General features: G+C 44.3%; 1 protein-coding gene across 19 annotated transcripts in view; it reads left to right on the top strand.

The window, feature by feature from the left end:
• The first annotated feature begins 2,925 nt into the window (after nucleotides 1-2,925).
• LOC124053055 (calcium/calmodulin-dependent protein kinase type II subunit gamma-like) overlaps nucleotides 2,926-12,796 on the top strand; it is a 32,708-nt gene continuing 22,837 nt past the window's right edge. For 8 of the 19 annotated variants that reach the window (XM_046377998.1, XM_046378001.1, XM_046378012.1 and 5 more), the window contains exons 1-3: nucleotides 2,927-3,214; nucleotides 5,215-5,309; nucleotides 12,098-12,157. In XM_046377998.1, the coding sequence (XP_046233954.1) occupies nucleotides 3,150-3,214; nucleotides 5,215-5,309; nucleotides 12,098-12,157 (220 nt within the window). In that variant the 5' untranslated portion in view covers nucleotides 2,927-3,149. Of the gene's footprint in view, nucleotides 3,215-5,214; nucleotides 5,310-12,097; nucleotides 12,158-12,796 lie in introns of all 19 variants that reach the window. The other 11 variants (XM_046378002.1, XM_046378008.1, XM_046378015.1 and 8 more) reach the window with 2 other exon arrangements.

Below are 12,796 nucleotides of genomic sequence, written 5' to 3' on the forward strand. Positions count from 1 at the left end.
TTTCTTGTGAACAATGTTTCTCCTTGCATTCACTGTCACTAACCAAATAGCATTGTATGCCTCTTTGAAGTTGTGCTGAATGGATTTTCTTCCTCGTAAAACATCCACAGATCCTTTTTCTATATATATATCTGCCTGCACTGTTTACATCCATGTTTACTTCTTCACTGCTTTTGCTGGCACGTTGTTGTGTTTCTTCTTCAGTGGAGACAATACTCACATTCCCATACATACACCGAAACAGTCATGCCTTGCAGTAATTATTCATGTTGTTCATATCATCAAAAGTGAGTCTGAAGTTAATATTAGGCCTTCAGAAGTTAATCAGATGTAGTGAGAATCTTCCAAAGATTTCATTTTCTTGTGAAATTCTCTCTGTGATTCCACCAAAAGTGGTGCTGAGGAATACTAATACAATGTGGGAAATTAATGCTAAAAAGACAGTAACTTTATATTTTTGCACAGGACAAAGACTGATTTTGTTTCCAGGCAAATTTGAGGTTTCTGCTGGTTGGTGTAGTTTTCATTAGGCCTCCTTAGAGTCCACATGGAGTAGTCTGGGGCACCTTGGAGCAACCAGAGCATGATAGGGAGATGTTGAATTTCTAACAGCACTTAAGTATATATAACTAAATCAACCTGAGTAAAAAAATAAAAATATTAAGAGGAGAATCCAGACTCCCAATGACTAAACTCTACAATCATCAGAGAAGAGCTGAGTACATGTCACCTCTGATCTTTCCTGTGATGTTCAAAAATATTATTTATTTCCTTGGCTGAGCTGACTGAGCACACTGGCATTTCATCAGCTACACACACACTGACTCCCGGGTGCTGTCCAACATGACCACGACTGTCAGCGACTGACTTGCTGAGCAGTTGGAGGTCAGCAGCTTATCGCTCCAGGGTGTCACGATGGTATCCGCTGAAGGAGAAAAGAGTGTTACTCATTCACTTCCCCCCCAGTCAGATTTTTTCCCCTCCAAAGCAGCAGAGAACAGGAGTGTCATGACTCAGCTCTTGGCCTCATCCACTCTCTCAGTTGTGATGATGTAACAGATGGCATATTCGCCCTCATTAGTCACAACAAAAGGGAAAGTCATCCCTAAATGTATCACAGCTAGCGAAGCTGTGTTTGCACAATTAGTCTTTTTTGGATACAAACACAACTTCAGCAGACTTGATGTTTTGGCTCTGCAGATGATACCACTGGACTGTTTTAGCTCTAAGAAGGCATGTGTGGCTACAAGCTTCAACCGAGCTCGTACAAAAAAACACAGGAGCAATAAATCTGGATGGATTGTCTGCTGCTATTAAAAGCACATTCACTGCTATTACATATGGTGATACTAGCTGACCATCATCATCTAATCACCAGATTCCCAGCGAATGTTTTCCCTGAGATCTTTGCAAGGTGTAAGAACATCAGCATCCTTTTGCCATTTTCAAAAGTTGTGTGTTTTTCGCAGCGGGGTGGCATGGGAACGCCAAGTGATGTCAACACAGAAAGGGCTGGACTGGGCATGGAGATAAGGTTGCTCAAGAGAAAGATGGCAATAAGTCTAACTGTAATAATACTACAATATGGAAAATGGCACAGAGACATTCCTTTTTCTTTTTCCTCGCTGAGTGCCAGTTCTTAGCTGAAACCATCCTACTTTCTCTTCTTTCGGCTTCACTCCTCTTCCCTCCTCTGCTCCTCTGTCTCTCATGAAGCGGGCAAGGCGTAGTGTGTGGTTGGTGTGAGATAACAAAGGCTGAGGAGTTCACCATTATATAATTTCTGTGGAGGCTGAGGAGGTGGAGGAAGAGGAGGAGAGGCAGCAAGGTTAGCACGTAGGAAAAGGAGGGCAGGAGAGGGCTGCTAGCCTACGTTGCAGTGCTCATTTGTCTTCCACATAACACACACACACACACAGGCTGGCCTCCTTTTCTTGCTCTTCATCACGGCTTCAGCAGGCTGCACTAGCTGATATGGCCTTATAATATTTGAACTTTTTCGGTGTTTCAGCTTTGTGTTCCCACGCCGACAACCACACATAAAGATTTTCAAGTGAAATCACCATTTTGCTCTCCATCTCTCTGACACTATGTGAGCCAGAGTGCTGAGCAGGCAGCCACACACACACACACACACACACACACACAGGGCCTCTAACTCTCAGGCTCTATGGCTCCCTTCAGCCCCACCCGCATGTCCTCCGATGGCCTCCCACTCATGCCACATTAAACATTTAGTGAGGCACTCTGGATCTGTGTGACACCATCTTTTAGCGCCGCCAAGCTAACAGCGCTCACTCTGTGGAAAAACATAGGTGCATGTTCGTAGGTGGAAACCTGATACAGCAGTCACACTATTCGCTCTACCCATCCCTGTCTCTCTTATGCGCACGCACGCTTGCACTCTCGAATGCAAAGGCAAAATCACTGGTTCAGAAAGGATTTCTGTGTTGAGAGCAAGACCTGCATTAATCAATATTGATTCCTGGAGTGTGTGTCTGCATGTGCATGTACTTATGCAATGTGTGTCTGCGCCTATGTGTGTGTGTTTGTGCGGGTCACAGTTTGCCTCTCTGCTGCAGTGAGGTGTGACCCAGGGTTGGGTGTATCCCAACCAGTGCAGTAAAATGCTGCTGTGATGTTCCCTGCAATATTTTGAAGAGATGAGAACAGACAGGCTCTGCATGCCAAAGCTGTCTTTTCAGCCAATCATATGGACCTCTGCGGGATGCTGTACCTTTCAACAAAATGTCACCCAATTATTGGCACATCGGTGAGCAACCGATCTAGTCCACACAAGGTATAGAATTCAGCACCATCTCCCCACATTTTCAGTGACTTCATTGAACTAGAGCCGGTCTCATGCCGCACGAGCCTATTCTCGCGAGAATTCCTCCCCTTTACTACATACACTCACATACACGGACACACACATACACACACACACCATCATCATCACTCCTCCTCCTCCTCTCCTCTCCCCAGCCCCTCCCTTTCCGTCTCTGCTCGCCTCTATCCTCTTCAGCCTTGCCTGCCTGTCAGAAAGGTACTCCAGTATTGGAGGCTAGGCTACCCTCCTCCTGGACCCCGTACGAGAGCCAGCCACCGTCGTACCCCAAGGCTCGGGCTCCCCGCTCACGGCTCCAACCATGGCAACCACCGCTACATCCACCAGGTTTACCGACGAGTATCAGCTGTACGAGGAGCTCGGGAAGTAAGCAGCAGTCGTAACGTTACAGTGTGCACATCGTGTTTGTCTTGTCGTTTTGTCCCCCACCCCCGCAGCCTCGCCTCACATTATTTCTGGTTAGCCAGCTAGCTAGGGGGATAGTTAGCCAAAATAGCTTACAGACTGATCATGCTGAGTGCTTCGATAATTTGTCAGTATATGTTAACTGGAGCCCGTTATTGTCGCGATGCAGTCAGGCTTAATAACCACTGCTAGCGGCTAACTAGCTGCTCCCGCAGTAACGGGAAAAAAGCGCACTAACGCTTAGTTACTAGCCAACGAGCTACCATGCTGATATTGATAAACTAGCCGACTTAGCCCACGAGCCTTGCGTCTTTTAGTCGCTAATGGTGATGAACACGTCAGTAGCTGTTAGCCCTTCCGTGTTTGCTAGCCGGTATTTTCTGGTCTACTGGACCCGTCAGCGGGGCCCCGAGAGACGCCGGAGACGTAGCCCTGTGACATTTCACCGGCCCACGGGTCTGACAGCTCCGTACTGGCTCTGGCTGGACCAGAGGTTGTGGCCGCTTGCTAACTAGGCCGACCACTTTTTTTTTCTCCTCCCCCCCATCCCCGAGCAGCTGCAGATGATTTGTGTAACCGTGTTGAGTAACGTTACGTACCTCTGGATCATTTAATGAGGAAGTTATTTGGTCCGGGCTGCGCTGCGTTATGTTTGCACTGTAATGCCCATACACTCTGCATACCAGCTGGTCCGATCATCGTGTTATCAGTGAACGCATTGTGGGTTTTAAATGGAGATTGCAGTCCAGCACTGGCAGTTAAATCGCCAATTTGGCGTTTTTACTATGTAAGAGGCAATGACGTGTTTTCTCGGTATTTTGATGACGACAAGAAAACCGGGCCACTACCTCATCTGTTTCATCATCGGCAGCAGCAGCAGCATCTGTTGGTCTTGGCTGGCCGAGGCTTTTTTCCCCCTTGCTGTACCCAAATCAGCGGCAGCAAGGCGACGCTGGTCCTATGAAGACACACCGGCTTTGATTTCCAGCTGCCATTTCCCCTGCTGAATAATTGTCAGTAATCGATGGCACTGATTGCACAGCCAGTGTACTAGGACATATACACACACCTACACGTCCTCCATAGGGGATGTGGGCTGTGCTGCTCCTGATTCTTATGCAGACTGACCCCTTACCTCAGCTTATGTTTCAGCATCCGTTTGTTAATGCATTTGCTCCATCATAGGTTATTAATGTCAAGGCACCGACTTGTACTTTTGTCACCTGTCGCCTCTCATTTACTGGTAAATAATTGAAACTAAGAGCAGAGTGGAAGGAGCAGAGTGCGGCAGAAAGTAACAGCCCTCCATATATCATCAAGAGTAGCAAAAGGTAGCCTTCCTCTTTCAAGAAAACTGTGTAGGGCCAGATAATGCAGGTGCTACAGCTTTTGATACAGGCACTATTAAAATAATGTGTAATTTCTTGTTCTGTGCCACTCAAAATTGAATAATCAACATAACAGCCAGCAGATGAAAAATATGGAGCATTCATCTAGGTCAATATGAAACTCCTCAGAGTAGAAGTTGTTCTATAGCGCATTATGCACTTCCTTTTATGCTTGAGCAGATTTATAACTGAACGTTGTTACCTTTTGCATTTATTAAATATTGCCCATTGTTGTGTAAGTTGCAGCCCGTTCTTTGTGCCGGCTGTTGCGAATTGAATTGTGTGCCTATCAAAGATAAGCACAAGAACTTGGTCTTTTTATAATCCAAGACCTGAATTCATAGCAATGCTCATGCTTGAGAGAGCCATTGTACACACTGAAGCTGTGATAATAATGCCGGTAAACTGTGTATGTGTGTGTGAGAGAGGCAGTGAGAGACCGTGGTTGTTAGCATACACAAAACAACCCCTACCACAGAAGTGGATGCAGTTTCAAATGTCACACTATATATGTGAGAGGGATCACATGAAAAGGAACTGATTTTTGGTTGTTTATGTTCTTTTTTTTCTTAGGGGAGCTTTTTCAGTGGTGCGTAGGTGTGTAAAGAAGTCATCAGGACAGGAATATGCTGCAAAAATCATCAACACTAAGAAGCTGTCTGCAAGAGGTATGGTAACACTAAGCACACTCACACAGCCTCTAATATGTGCATGTTTGCTCTGTGGTGTATATTGGAAAGTAGACCTGTAGGGTACAGATTATTTTTACACTGTGATAGCTATCATCATTGGTATTAGGGGTGGGTAAGATGATGATTTTTAGATCGAGACTGATCTTGAAGAGGTGTTGTTTTCAAACTTAACATAACCTCATTGATTATCAGGTCTGTGCTGTGTGAACGAACCTGTGGAGTGATGTAGCCCACCAGAAATGTGGCTCTTCCCTGTCTCACATATTGCAAATACTTCAAAGTAAAGTGAGTTTTAGCTAGCAGGAAGAGGAGCTAGTGCCAAAAAAGAACCTTTAAGTAATATTACGCTTAATGGTGCAAAATTCATAGGTTGTCTCAAGTCAGACCATAGGTTCCAGGACGTTTAAAAAGTGAGATGAATTTAATTGTGATTGCAATTAAATAGACTTTGAAGTAGTTTTTTGGCCAGATTACCTTCTCCCTAATTGGTGTATGGTTTACGTAAATCCATTTGGGAGACAGTTCATTTGTAAAAGACTAAGTGTCACACTGTGGCTAATCCAGTCAAGTGAACACTTGACAAATCATAGTACTTCATCCCGTCGATGCAAAAATCCAGCAAATTCAGCATAAGCTAGTTCAACTTATTGATTTGCAACTTTGTCTGCTATGCTATAACTGGCATATTGAAGGGATAACTCTCCTGGGATTGTGCTGCAAAATCTCCACTGGTTCAAGTCGTTCTTCTTACTGTGTATATCGTCATAGGGTCCAGCTTTAATGGAAAATGTATTTGTAAACAGGAGTCCAAAATTTGATCAATGGCAGAGGAAATCTTTTATTCAATCGCTGTGTCTGTGGGGAGTTCTTATCAGCAACCTCTTGGTGGTTTAATGACCCTCTTTATAAACACTGTATTGAATAACTCTCAATCTCCCCTCTGTGGGATCATTAGACAACCGCCGTACAATGAATTGATCCAAATTCTAAGACGTTCTTCATGGAAGGGGCACAGTTGGGGCTGATGTAAAATAGTCAGAGTCGACAGAACGTGAAAGATGTCTGTTACGTTGTTAGTCGTTGCTTTGGTATATTCATGAATGTTGCATTGCTTGTGTGTCTCTGCATAGATCCCACACCCATGTGCACATGCCTGGCATGGTGTGCCATGTGGTAATGATGATGTGAGCTCATGTCAGTGTGTCAGAACCTCCCCTGGCTTCAGATGGAGATACTTAATTGCTTTCTGCTTTTTGTAGCTGACAAATTAGGCCTGCACTCCTTCATGACATTCACACACACCTGGCTTCCTTTGTTCTCCTTTCCTGCACTCTCTCTCTCTCTCTCTATCTCTCTCTCTCTCTCATTACCTCTGTGCCTCTCTTTCTCTGCTAGCCTCTCTCCCCCCCTCAGTGCCTTTCTCTTGTCTCACTACGAAGGGGGATTGGTTTGTATTGAGGCTAATCCACTTATGCTAAATGTATCTCATCAACCACTAAGACCCCACGGATTCCATAGGCGCCTCCCTGTTCGCCCTGCTGTTGTCTGTGCCTGATGGCATTTGTGTATGCGTGAGAGAAAGAGAGAGGCAGACAGAGCAGGGAGTAACACTAATAGAGCATGTCTGCATTGTAAGGCATCTGTGAATGTGTTGTAATACTGTTATTGTTCTATGCCTGCCATCAAGTGTCCACATAGGGCAGCTCCTGGTATTGACGTCCCACCGAGGAAAAGTAAGGGCTCAGCAGAAAACTGTTGGCTCTTCGCAGGGGCAGGCAGTATAACGTAGGCCTGTGTGTGTGTGTGTGTGTGTGTGTGTGTGTGTGTGTGTGTGTGTGTGTTTGCCAGCTGAGAAGAAAGCTGGCCGAAAGAAGAAGAGGAGGAGGAGGAGGAGGAGATTTTTAACAATATAGTCTTCCAAGGAGATCAGTGACACTCCACACCAGGGACGCAAGGTGAAATGAGACAGAGAGTGAGACATGATAGAGTGAGCGAAGGAGGGAACAAGAGGATTTTGTGCTAAGAGAAGAATTGTGGTAGGCCGCCAGGCTGACGCAACATGCACCTACACGCACACAAAAAACACAACATCCACACACACAGGCAGCCAGTGCGTGAGCAGGCAGCTTGCCTGGTAGGATTTGGGTGGGTTTTTTTTAGCCTGATGGGGCGAGTGTGACCTCACGCGTGGCCTGGTGGGTAAGTCTCTCAAAGCTCTGGTAAACACTGCAGTAATCTGAGGAGAAGGGGGGGGGGGCAGGAAGGGAGAGAGAGAAAGGAAGGAAGGAAGGAAATGAAAGAAGGAAGGAAGGAGGTGAGCACGGACAAGATGTCAGGGATGAATCTAGGTAGCTGTGGGATAGTCCAGGCTACAGGCAGTTGGGGGTGGATGTGAGTGGGCAGCAGGGTACACATTACACACACACGAACACAAACGCATGTACACACACACACACACACACAAAACATACACCTGATTCTCACCCCAGAGCATTGAGGGTTTTTGATGCTCTCTGATTTGTAGTGGTTTTTGCTGAGAGCGTACAGAAATCACCCAAAATGAATATTTTACAGCATAAATCACCATAAAACAAAATCAACAAATAAATGTTACTAGTTTACGTGGTAGTGCTCAAAGTGTTGTAATGTTTTTTTCTGCAGAAATAATGCAATGTTTTGTCTTGTTGTTGACTGAAGTAACTGTGAAAAGTGGATGACTGCTGCATTGTCTGCTGCACCGGTTTTGTGTGAAGCTGCGTCAAAGTCAGAGTGTGCCCTGGGACTGTATGGCTGTCCCAACGAAAATCATTTCAGAGGTGGTAGTTCACTGTTATTGCTTATTGTTCAACAGTGAATCAGCTTTCCAGTTCAGTTAGTTATTAAGTTGCACACCTGCTGTGGCCAAAGTGTCCCTCCCATCATTATTTTTATTGGAGTGTCGCCTGGTTCCACTGAATCACCGCCCACACCTACGATTGGTTCAGTGATTTGAACAGGTCTCGTGTTGTCCTCTCTAATGGCTATTTTCTCCAGCTGAAGAAGAAGTCGACCAAACAGAACTTGTAGGCGGGATTAAGAACAGGGACGTCAACTTTATACACAGCTGTCTAGCTTCGTCCATGAGGAATGGTGAAATAAAGATTGTCCACAAGAATTGTTGTGAAACCGTGGATGAGATTGACTCTTACAGAGGGACTCTAAACACCCAAAATATTTTTGTTTGCACTGTACACATGTTCTCATAGATTCTTATGACCATATGATGTTAATACAGCTGATTTTTATGCCAACAAAACTAATATGTTTAGAAAAAAAACAACCTTTTCCCCTCAAAATGAACTTGTATCTGTACTGTTATGAAATAGGCAAGACACCCTGGACTAGTCACCAGTCAATTGCAGGACTGACACACAAAGACAGACAACCACGCATGCACTCACACCTCGGGGCAATGTAAAGTAGCCAGTTAACCTGTTGTGCATGTTTTTGGGACTGTGGGAGGAAGCTGCAGTACCTGGAGAAAACCCACGCCGGCACAGGGAGGACATGCAAACTCCACACAGAAGGGCCCAGACCAAATGAAACTCTCCATTTCTCTGGGTTTGAACACTGTTTTAAACTTTTGGAGTAACATAAGTACACAAATAAGAACAAAATATATATCAAGGGTCCAGAGATTAAAGGTTAAATATCCTCCGAAAACTCCCTTCAATATACAGTCACATAATCAACATTGAGGTGTTTGAGTTGGTTAGTATTTCCCAGTTCCCAGATGTTAACTTGGCTGAAACAGACTTCACTGTCAGTCTCCCCCGTCCTCAAGCTTTCGGTTAGGTTTTTAGCTTTACGTATGTGTGGCAGAGAGAGAGGTGTGTGTGTGTGTTTGTGTGTGTGTCTCAGGTACTCTCCATCCTCCTCAGCTGATGTAAGATGGCTGTAGGCCCGCCCCGTGGCAAAGCAGATGGCCAATTAGAGAGCAGCAGGAAGTGCCAGTAATTACCCTCCAGCCCTCTCTTTCCTGTCTTCTTCTTCCACACTCTCGCACCAACAAATAAGGAGATTGAATGAATTAGTGAGTACTGCAGTGACACTGCACCAGGGTAGACAGCTATACACAGACACACAAACACACACACACACACACGCACACACAGGGGAGCTGTTATCCTCTTCTAGCAAATGGACGTTCCATGTAATCCTCCCTCCTTCTTTCTGTCTGTCTCTCCGTCCTGCGTCACTGCTGTAATTAGAAGGAGGTTCAGGTCTCTCCCTTATTCCCTCACTTTCTCTGAGATGAGGGAAAACTATACCTGCGGGGAGACAACAGGGTAAGGTAGATGGTGAGAGTGTAGCGACGTATCAGAGAACAGAAGACAGGGCTTCGAGACACCTTCACTGCAGCTTTAATGTGGTCCAGGTTAGCAACAAGTTAGCGATAGTCGGACGAAGGAAGGGTAGAGAGAGTTTTGAGGAAAGTGATGCTGCTTTTTTTAATAATGTGCTCTTATATTACTCCTGTTCATACTCTATTGCATGTGTAATAAGAACAGTTGGACAGTCTGATTGCTCAACAGCAGTACGCACATTTTATCTGAGGCTATTGCTGCACTGGGATGAATGCAAATCTTAGCCTACGCCTGCATGGTGCAATTGGTGTGAGGTTGAGTTGGCGTTAACAGTGATAACGCGCACACACATACGTACAGCCACACATAGTCGCTCTGGGTCTTCACTGCAGTTGCCCCAAGTGACCTCTGACCTGATCTTTATGTATTTCTAAAGCGATGGAAGGAAACAGTGACATGACAATATCTACCATTTGACATTTGAAAGATATCCATTGTTACATATTATGCCCCATTGTTTGTTTTGCTGTGCCACAAATCGCAGTCTGTGCTGCGATGTTCAAGCAGCTCATCGAGAGAGACAGGAAGCGGGTCTCCGTGATGACACCCCTTAAACGATATTCAGGACAAAACTAGACAGATGATTGTGGTGCAGTGTCTGCCGATGCTCATGTAAAAGCTTGCGAGTGCCCCTGGTTGCTGTGTTGAGATTTGGTACCATGTCGGTTTTGAGCATTTTGATAGGCTGCATCTTGAACAGTTGTGAAAACTGAATCGCAGTGAGAAAGCCCAAATTTGGGTTTTTTGGTCGACTTTTGTTTAACATCCTGCTGAAGAAGAAAGTTGAAAAGAGCAGATGCAGGGAGATGCAGAAAGCAGAGGTGTGTGTGTGTGTGTGTGTGTGCGTGTCTGTGGGGGGGGCACGCAAGCAAGCAGATTAAAGTAGTTTGTGAGTAAAAACTCTGTCCCCACCAGTTGCACCGTCATTCTGTGGGGAAACACTGAACAGAGTCGAACACCACTAACCTCTTTTACCACCAGCACAAGAATCATGTGTTCTCTGATGAAATTTTTGTATTTTTGTTCATGAATATTTAAAATTTTGTTACATGCTTAATTGAAAATTTGTACAAAGGCTCTAAACAGAAGGAGAAAAATAAACATGAGAAAGTAACTTTTCATTTGTCAGGTATATAATTTACAATGGAATACAGAATGAGCCTTTACATGTGCTTATTCTGTATTCATTAAAGTAACAGAAAAAGTGCTGTGTCATGGTATGTATCATTACCTGGATGTGACATGATCTACACTGGGATATGAGCCCTAGTTTAAAAAATGTCAAGTGGTTGACACACTGACCTTATCATGTAAACACACTTATTTACTTATGTAGTGCTACAGGACTCAATGAGATCCTCAAACAAGGATGTTAGTTTGGACATATGAGGTGTGTGTGTGTCTGTGTGTGAGTGCTTTTAGTAGCATCCCGCCCAGCTCCCAGCCAGAAGTGCAAACACACCAGTGCTTTGTGACTGGGCCTCACACTATACCCTTTGCACAGACATGCATGTGGGCTTGTGCACTCATTACAACACACAGCCTCATTAATTTCCACAATAACTTTAAATAAAATTATACATGTACCCGGTGGAGCTCTGCTTAAACGCACCTCGTGACTGTTTCCTTTCAGAGGCAAATGTTGCCACTCACTTCAAACGACTGTATAGCTAATAGATTAGAGCTGTGGCCTAAAATATTTGCCTTCGCATACACAAAGCAAATCTTTCTGTGAAACAAATAACCTCTTACTTTTCAAGTATTTGCATCTCCCTTTAACTGTATGGTTTTGTTTTTGTTATTTGTGACTGATGCTCCAACAAAACTGCATACGTACAGAGGAATGATGATGACCTGCATCATACTTTGTAAAAGTGGATTATGGGTCACAGGTTTATAATGTGGCATGTGCTGGCCTAGCGGTTGAGAGAAGTACATTTTAACCACACTGTCCTGGTTTCAAGTGTGTGTGTGTGTGTGTGTGTGTGTGTGGGGGGGGGGGGGTTGCATCTCACAACCCCCACTCTGTCTCCCACCTTTCCTGTCTGCATCTGTACAGTCACAAAGTGGCAAATTGTTGCGTAGTACAGGATATTTTTACTGATCCTACAGAGATATGGAATCACTAGCATTTCGGTTATTTTGTCTGCCCCATTCAGCAGTGATAAACTGACAGACTTGTCATGTTTATAGCCCTTTAAAACATTTATTTTGTCAAGCATTACAAACTAAATGCATAAATATGAATGCTGACATCATCTGAATTAACTAAAATCGGCTCTTGAACTCCAGGTAATGAACTGCAATACAGTCTGTGACTTAACTTGTCTAACCGTGGACTTTTCTCTCTCACCTCAGACCATCAGAAACTTGAGAGAGAGGCTCGCATCTGCCGTCTCCTGAAGCACCCCAACATCGGTGAGTTTCTGCATTGTTGTAATGTGTGGTGCAGTGACGGATTTATTATATTGTTAAGCACTTTGTAGCTTTGTTTTTGAAAGGTGTATGTCTGTGAGAGAAAGTTTGCTAAATTCATATATTTAGTGTGAAAGTTCAACTTTGACCTTGGAAACAGTAGTTTGGCTAAACAATCTTAGCTCAAACAGGAATAACCTGGTTAAGTGCATCTTGATTTAAACCCGCATGTGCTGGTCGACTGATTTAATCTTAAAGAATTCAAGGTTTCTGATATTATCTCGGTAGATAATCGCTGTGCGGATGTCTCAAGTAACAAAGTGCTTAAATCAGAAAAATAAACTGCATGTTGATCTGCTGTTCTACATGCTGCCTACACAGAGTATGAATCCCAGTCCAGAGGGTACTTTAAAATGCACCAAGCAGCTATAAAACAAATCGTAAGCTTTGATATCATTCAGTCAATACGAAAATTAAAGAGACTCATCATGATGTCAACAAGCATTCAGAAACATGAATAATATAATCGTGCAAACTGGGATATAAGTAACCACAGGCCTGTAAGCAAGTTCAACTCAGTCTGACTCTCTGGTATCACAAAGACTGTTTCTTTGGGTTTCTCTGGGTTTTCTTATCCAGCCA

This window comes from Scatophagus argus, chromosome 21, assembly GCF_020382885.2.
Source record: "Scatophagus argus isolate fScaArg1 chromosome 21, fScaArg1.pri, whole genome shotgun sequence".
NCBI lineage: Eukaryota > Metazoa > Chordata > Actinopteri > Scatophagidae > Scatophagus > Scatophagus argus.